Raw genomic sequence first — 15053 nt, forward strand, 5'->3', positions numbered from 1 at the left:
TTTCTTAAAGGTACATTTCTTAAACACCCATTTCTTAAAGGTACTCTCACATGACGGGTATTCTGAGGAATGCCATTTAATTTAATTTAATTATGGTGACTTCATATATCATAACATACTGCAATAGTGAACCATGACTTTGCAAGAAATGAATGTGTAATAATTCACAGGAGGCAGGAGTCCTGTCACCACACCAATATTTATTGCCAATAACTAGATACAAGAGCAGCTCCAAACAGTGCTGCTAGCATTCCAGTCAACCTAAGACTGGCTCACAAAGCCTACAGAGGTGCTTATATGGGCCCCCTCAATGAGCTATCATTGAGGGAGCTCATACTCCAATTGGCCAACCATTAATGCTAATTGGAGGTCATTACACCCCTCCTCCCCCAAGGTCTGAGGAATTCCTGCCAGCTGGCATTCCTCTGAGCTTCTTCCTGCTCCTCATGTCCGGGTCTGTCACCTCTGTGTCATCTGCCGGGTTGTTCTCCGATGTGGCGGGATGTACCTTATAGGTGCCCGTCTTTTTCTTGACGACCTCCTTGGAAGTTGTTCTTCATCCTCCTCGGGGAGAGGTGTCGCGGCGGCCTCGTCGAACGTGTCTATCTCCGACTCTGACGACTGGATGATGGGATCTGGAGAAATTGCTCGGGGCTGGGGTGTGGGTATCCTTTCCGTCTGGGCTATCCCAGCTTGAGGCAGTCCTGCTTCGCCTGCCTCCAGGTATAGCTCCGCTGCCCTTATTTGGTCTAGGTGTTTCTTCAGCACCTTACCTCCTATCGAACCCTCATAGGATATGGGCGCTGTTTGGGACTCTAACGTGCCTTTGACCCACGTTGGTCCATTCCCATAGTTCTTGACCCAAACCGGTGCCCCCACCTGGAAACGTCTCTGCTGCCGACTATTATCATGCCCCCTGCGTTGGGCCTCCTGTTGTTTCTCCACTTTCCCCGTTAAATTTGGGAAAAGGAGACTCAGCCTCGTTCGCAGCCGCCTTCCCATTAAGAGTTCAGCTGGCGTTATGCCCATTGTGGAATGCGGTGTGGTCCTGTAATCAAACAGCCAGCGGGAGAGCTTTATATCCATTGATGCTGCCGGCTGCTTCTTGAGTCCCGCTTTTAGTGGCTGGACCGCTCTCTCTGCCAGGCCATTGGACGCTGGATGGTAAGGGGCTGTCTTGATGTGGCGGACTCCGTTTTCTTTTAGGAATTTTCCAAATTCCCACTTGTGAATGCCGTTCCGTTGTCCGACACCAATGCGTCCGGCAGTCCATGTGCTGCAAACGAGTCCCTGAGCTTTTCGATTGGCGATGCTGTGCTTGCCGTGTTTACCCGGTGGACGTCCAACTATTTGGAGTGGGCGTCCACTATTACCAAAAACATTGAGCCCATGAAAGGGCCAGTGTGGTCAATATGCAGGCGGGTCCACGGTCTGCCTGGCCATTCCTACGGGTGCAATGGCGCAGCTGGTGGCACTCTTTGCCCTTGTTGGCACTCCTGGCACCGATGTACCAAGGCTGCTATGTCTGTGCCCATTCCGAGAACTGTACTGTTCTGATAATGCCGTCGCACTGTAACCTTTCTATTTTGACCTCTACTTTCTTCCTTAACGCGAAAGGTACCACCCTGGCCTTACAAAATTTCGGAAGGGCTTCTGGGTCCATGTGCAAAGTTGCTTTGGCGCCTATGATTTTCCCCAAACCTTCTTTGAAGACCTCCGGGTATTTTTGGAGTACTCCACTCAACTGCCCGCTTCCACTCTGGAAAATTTTCATCCAATCTAATTTTAGGTCTTTCAGCCAGTTCCGTCCAGTTAACCTCTACTATCGTCAACGGTAATCTGAGCAATTGTTTCTCATATTCCACGGGTACATGAGCCATGCCTAGAACTTCCAGGGGTTCCCCCATGTAGGTTTTAAGTTTCGTCGATGTTTTTGTTAGGGTTAGTGGCTGGAGTCCATCTTTGATTTTTAAAAATGCTGCCACTCCCATTATTGATACGGCTGCCCCCGTGTCTATTTCCATTATTGTCGGCCGACCGTTCACCCGTGGGGTAATCTTAATAGGTTCTGCTTTCTTCATCGCAATATTATATAATAGTTCCTCTTCGGAGGAGGATGGGGCGTCTAGGTTGTATACTTCCCTGCGTCCCCACCTGCTATTCCTCTTTTGCCACCTCCTTCTGGGGTTTCTGTCGCTGTTACCCCACTCTGTCTGGTGCCAAAAACGGTCCTTCTCTGTTGGGGGAGCCGCAGCCAGTACTTCCCTCTGTCTCCAGTTAGTCCTTGGGGGCAGTTCTGGGGTTTTCCTTTTTCCCCCTATTCCTCAGGCTTTTCCTGAGAGCGGCTATCTGGTAGCTGGACCCGTTGTGGTAGTCCCTCTCACAGGTATCTACCTCCATTCGCGTGCACTGTATTCCTGCGCCCCACTTGCTGCCTTTTCTAGGGACAGTGCAAGCTGTAACGCCTGCCTGCAGTCTAGCTGCGTTTCTGCCAACAGACGTTTCTGTATTGTGAGGTTGTTTATACCACACACTAACCGGTCCCGAAGCATTTCATTTAGCGTCGGGCCGAACTCACATTTTTCTGCCAGCCTTCTCAGGCGGGTCAAGAAATTCGTGACTGACTCCCTGTCTTCCCGCTTCGCTGTGTAGAATCTGTACCTACGCAAAATGAGGGGTGATTTTGGGTCGTAGTGCTCTTTCACCAATTCCGTTAATTCTTGGAAAGAATTTGTGTTCGGCGCATCGGAATAAGTTAGACTACGTATAATGGCGAAAGCTGAGAGTCCGCACGCCGACAGCAGGATAACTCGTCTCCTTTAGTCCGTAGTTATATCATTGGCCCGGAAGAAGTAACACATTCCACATACTGGGACCAGTCCTCAATAGTCGGGTCGAATGCATCTGACCTCCCAAAAAACGGCATTTTTGAAATAGCAAGGCTTACCCTCCGAGTGCGGCAGCTGGTCTCCGCAAAGTTCTTTGTTTACCTCGTCGCCACTGTAATAATTCACAGGAGGCAGGAGTCCCGTCACCACACCAATATTTATTGCCAATAACTAGATACAAGAGCAGCTCCAAACAGTGCTGCTAGCATTCCAGTCAACTTAAGACTGGATCACAAAGCCTACAGAGGTGCTTATATGGGCCCCCTCAATGAGCTATCATTGAGGGAGCTCATACTCCAATTGGCCAACCAATAATGCTAATTGGAGTTCATTACAGAATGTACTGTTGGATTTGGCTCGGACAGATAATGCTACTATTTTAATTGTACTTTACAAAACTAGTTTTACAAAACATTTGAGCATGGTGATGGACAGAGATTAAGGTGATTGGTGAAGTAATCTATGCACATTTATTCCTTTTATTTCACCTAGGCCTTGTCACAAGATTTCGCTATCCTGTTGGGCTAATGGGAAGATGCATTCCTGCGACAGCTGGCTTCAGCTATGGTATTATCTGTTATTCTTCATATCACTGTATATAGATATAACATCCCATTTCCCTTTCCATTTGGACAGTAAATATAAAAAGCGGTCATGTTAAACAAAAACATTCAAGATTTGACCATTTACTAGCTAATCAGATAGAATCTGGGTTGTATTTGAATGGAACAGTGCTTGGCCTGGTCTGCCTCCACCTCACTAATCCACCTGTGCAGGAACCTGCAATAAACAGGAAGCCAGTGTCAGCTCCTTTGTGGGTATGTGATTCTCCCTGGTGATCCTTCCAGGGATCAAATTCACCTGGTGGACGGAATATGCCCCTTTAACTTCCATAAAGACTATTGAAAAATATTTTGAAGTGTTAGCAGCTTGGAGGGTGGGTTTTCCTAACTGAAAGTGTTGTGGCTGTTCTGATGGACAAGTGGGAAGCACTGTATGGAAATTCAGCCAAAAATTCACCCTCAGCAGCTTCTACCATAAGTTCATCAGCATTCAGTGACTTCCTAAACCTTTCTCATCTCATTTGTTGACTATGTTTCATCACTTCAAGATGCATTATTCCAATGAAGTTATTTTTTTAAATGCGAGTAGAATGATACCCTGAGACATTTTCACTTGGATACACTAGATAAATGTAAGTTGTTGTTTGATGCTGAATTACTTAAAGCTGATTTTTCAAACAGAAAAATGGGAGATCAACACATCCGAGTTGACTTTCATGAAAGAGCTGGGAAGCGGCCAATTTGGGGTGGTGCGTCTAGGAAAATGGAGAGCTACACTTAAAGTAGCAATTAAAACAATTTCTGAAGGTTCAATGTCAGAAGAGGATTTTATCGAGGAAGCTAAGGTCATGATGTAAGTGTGATTTGTTGCATCGAAAAATCCAATGTCCTGTGTGTGAAAAAGAAAGAAAGGAAGATATGGATGGAAAATTTTCCCTCTTCTGTGTCAGGGCAAGTATGATAGGGCAGAACCTCCATCCACGCGAGTTTCATAGCATTGACTAATCTCCTGAGAACAGTCAGTTTGCATTTTCAGCTCTGCTTCCAGTGGTATTCTCATCTTTGCCAGGAAGGCTAATTTTAGAAGTCCTTGGGAGGGAATTTTGCACCTAAAATTTAAAGATTACAGACTGGAGGAATGAATTGAGCTCATGTGAATGAATCAATTCCTTGAAAGAGGATTTGAAATGTTACATTTTCTGCTGGCCGTTTGCAACACCATTAACATGCTGACATTATTAGCAGAAGGATTATTAAAGAAACAATAACATCATTGCCACTGAGCTCGAATACACTCACTCATATTGGGGTCAACCTATTCAACGTCTGTTGTCGCTTCTGACAGAAAATATGAAAGTGGAACGAGTTGATGGGGAGCTTTCCAGCCACATTTCCACCTCCACACAACACCAGTAATAACCCTAGTGCAACAGAATTAAATAGGATTATAGCAGACTAGTTATGGGAATCATGGAGCGATACATAGTGTAAAGACTGGAATGATGATAACACAGTCAGCTGGTAACTTCTGAACACAGCATGAACCAAGACTCCAGTCTATTTGATGTAAATATATTAAAATATATAGTAAATGTAAGGGTGCTAATTTTAGGTATTTGACCAGTTTCAGCATTTGTCGTGGCTTTCTTGTTCACACACAGCCTCATCTTTTGAATATATATAGATTTATTCAACCTCAGTAATATTTGCTCCCACTAACTTTGGATCAGTATTAAATTGATTAAACTTTATTAAACGTTATTAAACTTTGGATAAAGTGATCCAATTTAAATTCCGACCTTAAAAAGAATTTCGGAACTCTGCAACTTTCCAAATTCGTGCGTTGCTGAAAATTATATTAAATCAATACTCTTTTCTTTCCTCAGGCGATTATCTCATCCTAACTTAGTTCAGCTTTATGGTGTTTGCACACAAAAGCGGCCAATCTGTATAGTTACTGAGTTCATGGAAAATGGCTGTCTGCTCAATTATTTGCGACAGAGACAAGGCCGACTCCAAAAAGAAGCTTTATTGGGTATTTGTGAGGATGTGTGTGAAGGGATGGAGTACCTTGAGAGGAACCATTTCATTCACCGGGACTTGGTAAGCTTTCCTGCTGCATCAAAACTCCATTCAGGAGTATTAACCACCAGCTTGTTAGGGTGCTATCTGTGGAATAGCAGTATTTGTTAGAATGACACTCAATTGTAGGTAAACTTGACTAATCACTGTCACAGATTGCTCTCTCTTATGAAGACCCAAGATGATGCATAGTTTAGATTACAGATATGCTTCCAAGTAATTTACAGGTAAAATTATGACTATATGAACAAGGTGCAGCAGTAGACTAGTCGACCCCTCAAACCTGCTCTGCTAGTTAATGAGACCTTGGCTGATCTGATCGTAACCTCAGATCTGCATCCTGCCTACGCCTAATAATTCATCACTGCCTTGCTTACCAAGAATCTATCCACTTCTGCCTTAAAAACATTAAAAGACTCCGCTTCCACCACCTTTTCAGGAAGCTAGTTTCAAAGACTCACGACCCTCTGAGAGAAATTTGTTTTCCCCATCTTCATTTTAAGGGCAGCCCCTTATTTTTAAACAGTGACTCCTAGTTCCAGGCGCCTGTTCCACCATTTGATAAAATTAGCATGTGTATTACTATTAATAAAAATAGGGGATAAAATTGTGCTTTTATTTAGTATTTGAGCCCATTAACAAGACTGCTAAAGTGCATGTAAATGAATATGTTCAGATACTAATATTACAGGGTACATAATGAAGGAAAGGAATAGATGATATTTTGGTGTTTTTCAACTGTATGTGCCCAGTTACATTTTGCTCCTTACACTTTTGGCCACATTATGATGTGAGGAATTCTAGTGTTGGTGACATTCTAATTGGAGCAACCAGCATCTGCCGCACATCAAGCCACTGCAGTGAGGGATAACATGGGTCAGGAACAGTAGCAAAGTTCCCTTGGAGCATTTCTCTCAGTGTTAACCTAATATTGAAATTCCAGATGGCCAGGAATTTGCCATTTTACGTCAGTTTTAAGCTTCCTGCTACCAGTGACTATAAACAGCCACAGTTGATCCTGATGTTCCACATAGAACAAAAGAACGAGGAGCAGGAGTAGGCTATTTATCCCCTCAAGCTTGCTCCGCCATTTGATCTGATTGTAACCTCACCTCCACTTTCTTGTCTGTACCCCCATATGCCTTTATAGGCATATGTTCTTCATGTCCTTTTTCCTTTGTGCCCAATATGTACAATAAACCCAGCTATATCAGCAGGAAAATATGGCCCAAACACCCTTGATCAACATGCAAAATGTTGAATGAAAGCATAGTTACCACCAATAGCTTAGTACAGCATTATTTCAGGAAAATATTGATGCGGTACGGTTCTAAATTTCTCATTTGTATTTAATTTACAATTCCAGAAAACATATGGTTCATAGTATTATTAAAAAACATACTTTGAAATATTTTCAATGCAAAACTAAGAATACCATTTCTGAAGTAAGAAGAGATCCCGACTTCAAGATATTTCTTTCCTTTTAAAAAAAAAAATCTATTTTAGCTGTAAAACACCAGGAGAAAGATCCTTCAGTATTTAAATATCATGGCCATTCCATCTTGAGCACAGGGCCGGTGCTAGGAATTGCGGGCCCAATTAGAAAAGTGATGGCGGGGCCCCTACTCTACAAAAGTAAAAATTTATGTATGTTTATATTTCGTGTAGTATGCTCGTCTTTAACCAAAAAAAACATTAAATGCTTGATATACTAAAATTTTGAAACTTACTTACCCGGGTGGAAGGATTTGGTGGTGCAGGGCTGAAGGATTTGTCGACGGTAATGCAGTGCGTTCCCCAAAAGTAAAAACTACCCTATAGTTCCTCTTAGAATACAGAAAAGGCTTCAAATGGTAACTCTGTCGCCGCTGGCGCGGGGCCCCCTTAAGGTGCAGGGCCCAATTTGATGAAATTGGTCAAATAGGCTTAAAACCAGCCCTGCTTGAGCAGCAATTAAAATGATGCCTTTGACACGATTTTTCAGGAACCAGCGAATGATACCGAATCGGTATCTATAACTGCGCAGCAAGTTATAAAATTGTTAAGTCTGCTCTCTTTGCTGGAACTGTTGATTTGCAAGTGCATGAAAAAAATACAAAGCCAGCTTCTATGCTCACAGTGCTTCAAAACATTTCCCTGGACTCACTTGATTCTCCTTTCAGTTAAAGTTTGCACGCCTCTAGATCAGAAGGTTGTAGGCTTAAACCAGACTCCAAAACTTGAGCACATATGGCGAGATCTTCCAGCTGTCTACACTGGCGGGATTTTCCAGTCCCACTGATGGAGCAGCCCTACCACGGGTTTCCTGGCAGCGTGGGATGGATTCAATGGGAAATCCTATTGACAGTGGCGGGACCCGAAGATCCTGCTGCTGGCCAATGGTGGGCAACCTCCCATCGCTGAGAAACATGCTGCGGGGCGGCTAGAGAATCTCGCCTGTAATCTCAGCTGACACTTCAGTGCAGTACAGAATGAGTGCTCCATTGTTAGAGGCGCTGTCCTTAGATGAAATGCTAAGCCGTTGTATGTAAATATCATCGCAGCTGTCATAATACAAACTGAACTACCTGAACAAAGTATAAATCTGTTAATCAACATGGAATTAATCAATGGCCTTGTTTTTTTCTTCTTCTAACTAGGCTGCCAGAAACTGCTTAGTGGGTGACAAGAATGTGGTGAAAGTATCTGATTTTGGAATGGCAAGGTAATTTCTTTCTCAGATATAGTATTCTAGATTTAATTTTTAATTTATTTAAGATTACCATTGTTAATTGAATGCTAACAGTCACTATTTATTATTCTTGGGGTCTCGATGGAGCTTATTTTAGGGAGTAAATGCAAGAAGTGTAACAGGTAAGGCAGATGAATTTAAGAGCTTGGATTAGTATTTGGAACTATGATGTTGCTGTCATTACAGAGACCTGGTTGAGGGAAGGACAGGATTGGCAGCTAAACATTCCAGGATTTAGATGTTCAGGATAGAGGGAGATGTAAAAGGGGTGGAGGAGTTGCGCTACTGGTTAGGGAGAATATCACTGTACTGCAGGAGGACACCTCAGAGGGCAGTGAGGCCATATGGGTAGATATCAGGAATAAGAAGGGTGCAGTCACAATGTTGGGGGTTTACTACAGGCCTCTCAATAGCCAGTGGGCGATAGAGGAACAGATAGGTAGACAGATTTTGGAAAGGAGTAAAAGCAACAGGGTTGTTGTGATGGGAGACTTCAACTTCCCCAATATTGACTGGGACTCACTTAGTGCTAGGGGCTTGGACGGGGCAGAGTTTGTAAGGAGCATCCAAGAGGGCTTCTTAAAACAATATGTAGATAGTCCAACTAGGGAAGGGGCTGTACTGGACTGGTATTGGGGAATGAGCCCGGCCAGGTGGTAGAAGTTTCAGTAAGGGAGCATTTCGGGAAGAGTGACCCCAATTCAGTAAATTTTAAAGTGCTGGTGGACAAGAGTGGTCCAAGGTTGAATGTGCTAAACTGGGGGAAGGCTAATTATAGCAATATTAGGCGGGAACTAAAGAACCTAGATTAGGAGTGGATGTTTGAGGGTAAATCAACATCTGACATGTGGTAAGCTTTGAAATGTCAGTTGGAAGGAATTCAGGACCGGCATGTTCCTGTGAGGAAGAAGAATAAATATGGCAAATTTTGAGAACCTTGGATAACGAGAGATATTGTAGGCCTCGTCAAAAAGAAAAAGGAGGCTTTTGTCAGGTCTAGAAGGCTGGGAAGAGACGAAGCCTGTGTGGAATATAAGGAAAGTAGGAAGGAACTTAAGCAAGGAGTCAGGAGTGCTAAAAGGGGTCACGAAAAGTCATTTGCAAATAGGGTTAAGGAAAATCCCAAGGCTTTTTACACGTACATAAAAAGCAAGAAGGTAGCCAGGGAAAGGGTGGGCCCATTGAAGGACAGGGGAGGGAACCTATGTGTGGAGCCAGAGGAAATGGGCAAGGTACTAAATGAATGCTTTGCATTAGTATTCACCAGAATTGGTGGATAAGGGTGTGTAGATAGCCTGGGTCACATTAAGATCTAAAAAGATGAGGTGTTGGGTGTCTTGAAAAATATTAAGGTGGATAAGTCCCCAGGGCCTGATGGGATCTACCCCAGAGTACTGAAGGAGGCAAGACAGGAAATTGCCTTGACAGAAATCTTTGGATCCTCACTGTCTTCAGGTGATGTCCCGGAGGACTGGAGAATAGCCAATGTTGTTCCTATGTTTAAGAAAGGTAGCACGGATAATCCAGGTAACTACAGGCTGGTGAACCTTACGTCAGTGGTAGGGAAATTACTGGAGAGAATTCGCGAGACAGGATCTACTCACATTTGGAAGCAAGTGGCGTATTAGCGAGAGGCAGCAAGGTTTTGTGAAGGAGAGGTCGTGCCTCATTAACTTGTAGAGTTTTTCGAGGAGGTCACAAAGATAATTGATGCAGGTAGGGCAGTGGATGTTGTCTATATGGACTTCAGTAAGGCCTTTGACAAGATCCCTCATGGCAGACTGGTACAAAAGGTGAAGTCACACGGGATTAGAGGTGAGCTGGCAAGGTGGACACAGAACTGGCTAGGTCATAAAAGGCAGAGAGTAGCAATGGAAGGGTGCTTTCCTGATTGGAGGACTGTGACTTGCGGTGTTCCGCAGGATCAATGCTGGGACCTTTGCTGTTCGTAGTATATATAAATGATTTGGAGGAAAATGTAACTGGTCTGATTAGTAAGTTTGCGAACGACACAAAGGTTGGTGGAATTGCGGATAGCGATGAGGACTATCAGAGGATACAGCAGGGCTTAGATCGTCTGGAGACTTGGGCGGAGAGATGGCAGATGGGGTTTAATCCGGACAAATGTGAGGTAATGCATTTTGGAAGGTCTAATACAGGTCGGGAATATACAGTGAATGGTAGAACCCTCAAGAGTATTTATTTTTATAATAAATTTAGAGTATCCAATTCATTTTTTCCAATTAAGGGGCAATTTAGCGTGGTAAATCTACCTATCCTGCACATCTTTTGGGTTGTGGGGGCAAACATGGGGAGAATGTGCAAACTCCACACAGACAGTGACCCATAGCCGGGATCGAACCTGGGACCTCGGCGCCGTGCGGCAACTGTGCTAACCACTTGTGCCACCATGCTGCCAACCCTCAAGAGTATTGACAGTCAGAGAGATCTACGTGTACAGGTCCACAGGTCACTGAAAGGGGCAACACAGGTGGAGAAGGTAGTCAAGAAGGCATACGGCATGCTTGCCTTCATTGGCCGGGGCATTGAGTATAAGAATTGGCAAGTCATGGTACAGCTGTATAAAACCTTAGTTAGGCCACACTTGGAGTATAGTGTTCAATTCTAGTCGCCACACTACCAGAAGGATGTGGAGGATTTAGAGAGGGTGCAGAAGTGATTTATCAGGATGTTGCCTGGTATGGAGGGCATTAGCTATGAGGCGAGGTTGAATAAACTTGGTTTGTTCTCACTGGAACTAAGGAGGTTGAGGGGCAACCTGATAGAGGTCTATAAAATTATGAGGGGCACAGACAGAGTGGATAGTCAGAGGCTTTTCCCCAGGGTAGAGGGGTCAATTACTAGGTGCATAGGTTTAAGGTGCGAGGGGCAAGGTTTAGAGGAGAAGTACGAGGTAAATTTTTTACACAGAGAGTAGTGGGAGCCTGGAACTCGCTGCCGGCGGAGATGGTGGAAGCAGGGACGATAATGACATTTAACGGGCATCTTGACAAATACATGAATAGGATGGGAATAGAAGAATACGGACCCCAGAAGTGTGGAAGATTTTAATTTAGACGGGCAGCATGGTCGACACAGGCTAGGAGACCGAAGGGCCTGTTCCAGTGCTGTACTTTTCTTTGTTCTTTATTCTTTGAGTAACCTCAACAATAAATTGCGGAAATTAAGTAATTTTGCAGTCATCTGAAGTGTAATGTGAGATTATTGTTCTCTTCCATATATTTGTTTTATAGTAGTTCACAAATGGAATTCAAAAATTGTTTTGCCATCAGTTTCATTGGGCAATGTGTTTCAAGTATTGTTTGTGTAATTTTACTCTTGTTTGATGATTACAATTAGATGGAATTACTGCTTTTCTCACAAGGTAGCATGTCTCAAACCTGGCAACGCCCGTGACCAAATCCGTGCTAGATTTTGGACTTTGCCAGTTTTCAGGTCAGGCAGTTCAGTTTGGGCCAGATCGGCTTGGGTCAAGGGTCGCTCCCACCACTTGGAGCATGGGTAATGACAGGTGTGTAAAGCCAATAACTAGTTGGCAGGCCACCATGGCAATGACACACCTTGCTCAACAAGCTGCCAGGTTATTTTACTCATCTAATAACAATAAAAATTTATAAATAGCAAGTTAAAATAATGTTTGGCTTTCAGACATTTCTGGTTTTAGGATAGCTGGTTTTGAGTCATTTTAACTGTAATATTGGATGCAGTGAAGTACCAACTTAGAAAAATGTCCATATATATATAAACTAATGACTTACCTTTCAGCTGAGAAAGACAGGAAAAAGTTTGTTATATGGCAAAATTAATATTAATTTATTAAATGCCTTTTGGTCAAAAAAGATAATGCAAAACAATAGCCCAAAAATTCAGGTCCACAAACACGTTCAATTTGGGCTGTGATATCACTCAAATGATTGAGTTAAGCAGCCAGCACAACCAATGCTAGTTTGATTTGTTTGATATTTCCCTGTGAAATGCCTTGGGACCTTTTACTATGTGAAGGGTACTATATAAATGCATGTTGTTGTATTTATCTTAATTCACAATAAAATATATACGCCCATTTATAGGTGCTGAATGTCACCATTATATTTTGGTATACTCTCTGATGTGGTATTTGTCTGTAAATGTAGATGTTGATGCAGGCAGGTGTAGACCGGATGTTATTTTAAAAGCCATGTTCCTCAGAGACTTTTTAACCATGGGTAACATGAAGGAAATAGCTGTTCATTATGATATAATTGCTGGGTGCTATGGGTTCAGAACATCAGTGCCAAAGGCGAACTGCTAATTATTGTAAAGATTAGTCATCTCAATAATAATGGCACTTCAAAAGATTTACCTGATCAGCTCTGATGTACTAGCAATTAGAAAATAACCACTGCGCTGTTGCTGATATTGAAAAAGAAAGTGGCTTCTGTATCAGATAACATAATAGCAGAGGAACAAAAGCCTAGAAGATTTTTTACTTGTTCTCGTTGCGGCAAGGCAGCATTTATCGTGTATTCCTTTAAGACATGAGAAAGTGATGGCCGGCCTTCTCCTTGAGCTCCTGTCAGCCCCTTCTCCCACAATAGTGTTTAGGTAGAAAATTCCAGGAATTTAACATGTTTAGAATCCCTTAGGATTGTGTGTTACTTAGAGGAAATCTTGGAGGTGGTGGTGTTATTATGATCGTGTCAACCGTGTCTTTCCTGTGGTAAAGATTGTGGAACTTTGAGATGCTGTCAAAATAATCTTCATGAGTTGCTGGAGTGCATGCTGCATAAAACATAGAAGATACAGTGCAGAAGGAGACTATTTGGCCCATCAAATCTGCACCGACCTACTTAAGCCCTCACTTCCACCCTCTCCCCGTAACCCAATAACCCCATCTACCATTTTGTGGACAATAAGGGCAATTTAGCATGGCCAATCCGCCTAACCTGCACATCTTTGGACTGTGGGAGGAAACCAGAGCAGACACGGGGAGAAAGTGCAAACTCCATACAGACAGACGCCCAAGGACAGAATTGAACCCAGGTCCTTGGTGCTGGGAGGCAGCAGTGCTAACCACCGTGCCACCCTACCTTCTGTTGCCTGCATGAATCCTCTCCCCCTGGATCTTACCTGATCGCGATTGCCTTTGAAGCAGGTGACCAGAAATTTGATTATGTCATGGGTGGAAAGATGCCTGTAGAGGTGATGGCATGCTTCAAGCACATAGATGTCGCCTACTACCTAATTTCATGCCTACTGTGGATTGAGTGGGAAGCACTTGGTTCAGCAAGAACTGTTACTGCTCCACTTTGTCTGTGATAAATACGTTGGTGAAAATGAGGTGGCCAATGCCATACAAATACTTAACCTGAGCATGTTGAATATTTCTCAGTGATTTTTGAATGGAGACAAATAAACTGGTTATATTCTGTTTTAAAATAGCAATGAATGTGATGCATGTTCATTAAGAATTTATCCAGTAGTTTCTCACATTGTTTCTACTTGGAATTTTGAACAAATTGGAAACATGAATTGGTAGATTCCACCAACTCACCATATTCTTCACTGCCTTCCTAAAATGAAATCAAATTGCTATTTGAATCCACTTATTCTGCTTTGCTTAGCTCTGGAGAGATGACAGTACCCTGTTTTGTAGATAGATACAAATATAAAATAATTCATTGGACATTGTGGTATTTAATTCTATTATTGTTACTGCATGTTGTCAAAATAGCTAAAGGTGAGATTGAGATTGAAAAAGATCCTTGATGTTTGCACTTGACAGTCAACATACCAAGATCAATGAATTTTCTTTGCATTTTAATAATTTTGCTTAATCTATACTAAACTAAAATAATAATTTTCATATGAAGTGTCAGGGCTGTACCACAACTCAAGTGTAATTTGGAAAAAGAATGATTTGCGCTTCAAATATAATCTGATCTGACATGTCATTGTTTCCATTCCAAGCAATTTGTCCGGTCTGTTAAACGCCTATTTAACAGCCACCATTGTCTGTTTCCTAGGTATGTCCTCGATGATGAATACACCAGCTCAACAGGTTCCAAGTTTCCTGTCAAATGGTCCCCCCCTGAGGTCTTTCACTTTTCCAAATTCAGCAGCAAGTCAGATATCTGGTCATTTGGTAAGTTGTTTCTTAAGTATTATTTGAAAAAATTACAGTACCCGATTCTTTTTTTCCCCCCCAAATAAGGAGCAATTTAGCGTGGCGAAACCACCTACCGTGCACATCTTTGGGTTGCAGCGGTGAGACCCGTTTTGTATCTATTCAAGAAATTTGTGGGATTAAAATTCTTCAAAGCACTAAAATAAGTAAGGGCTGATTGGCATGTGATACACAAAGCCCTGAGTGCTTTGTGATGAGTTCATAGAAATATAATTTTTTTTCCCTCCTGCTTGACAGCCAACTGATACCCATTCTTTTCTACTGATCACTGTACTGGATTGGGTGGGGAATCTTGGGACCAGTCCTTTGGTATCTATGTAGCGTAGCTGGGGCTGCAGGATTGGCCTACTGTTTTATTTTTTTATTATGTGCGATGTCTCCTTAGCCTATCTAATTGATAGTTTGCAGCCCTTTCATTTTAAATGCCCTCACTACTGCCATAACAGTCTTGGATGCTAGAACTTTACATGTATTCCTAACATCAAATGGTGAGTTGCATGGTATTGCAGCTTGCTCTGATTTTAATCCCATACAGTATGTTCAGGATGAATATGCTATTTTCCCCCCATCATTTTGATGGAAAATCTCAAAGAACTGGCATG

General features: G+C 42.8%; 1 protein-coding gene across 1 annotated transcript in view; it reads left to right on the forward strand.

Annotated features, from left to right (window-relative positions):
• txk (TXK tyrosine kinase) overlaps positions 1-15053 on the forward strand; it is a 77469-nt gene that overhangs the window by 49967 nt on the left and 12449 nt on the right. The window contains exons 9-13 of the mRNA XM_038791240.1: positions 3381-3455; positions 4133-4304; positions 5338-5554; positions 8173-8237; positions 14291-14409. Of these exons, the coding sequence (XP_038647168.1) occupies positions 3381-3455; positions 4133-4304; positions 5338-5554; positions 8173-8237; positions 14291-14409 (648 nt within the window). The remainder of the gene's footprint in view (positions 1-3380; positions 3456-4132; positions 4305-5337; positions 5555-8172; positions 8238-14290; positions 14410-15053) is intronic.

The sequence above is a fragment of the Scyliorhinus canicula genome, chromosome 3 (assembly GCF_902713615.1).
Source record: "Scyliorhinus canicula chromosome 3, sScyCan1.1, whole genome shotgun sequence".
Lineage (NCBI taxonomy): Eukaryota > Metazoa > Chordata > Chondrichthyes > Carcharhiniformes > Scyliorhinidae > Scyliorhinus > Scyliorhinus canicula.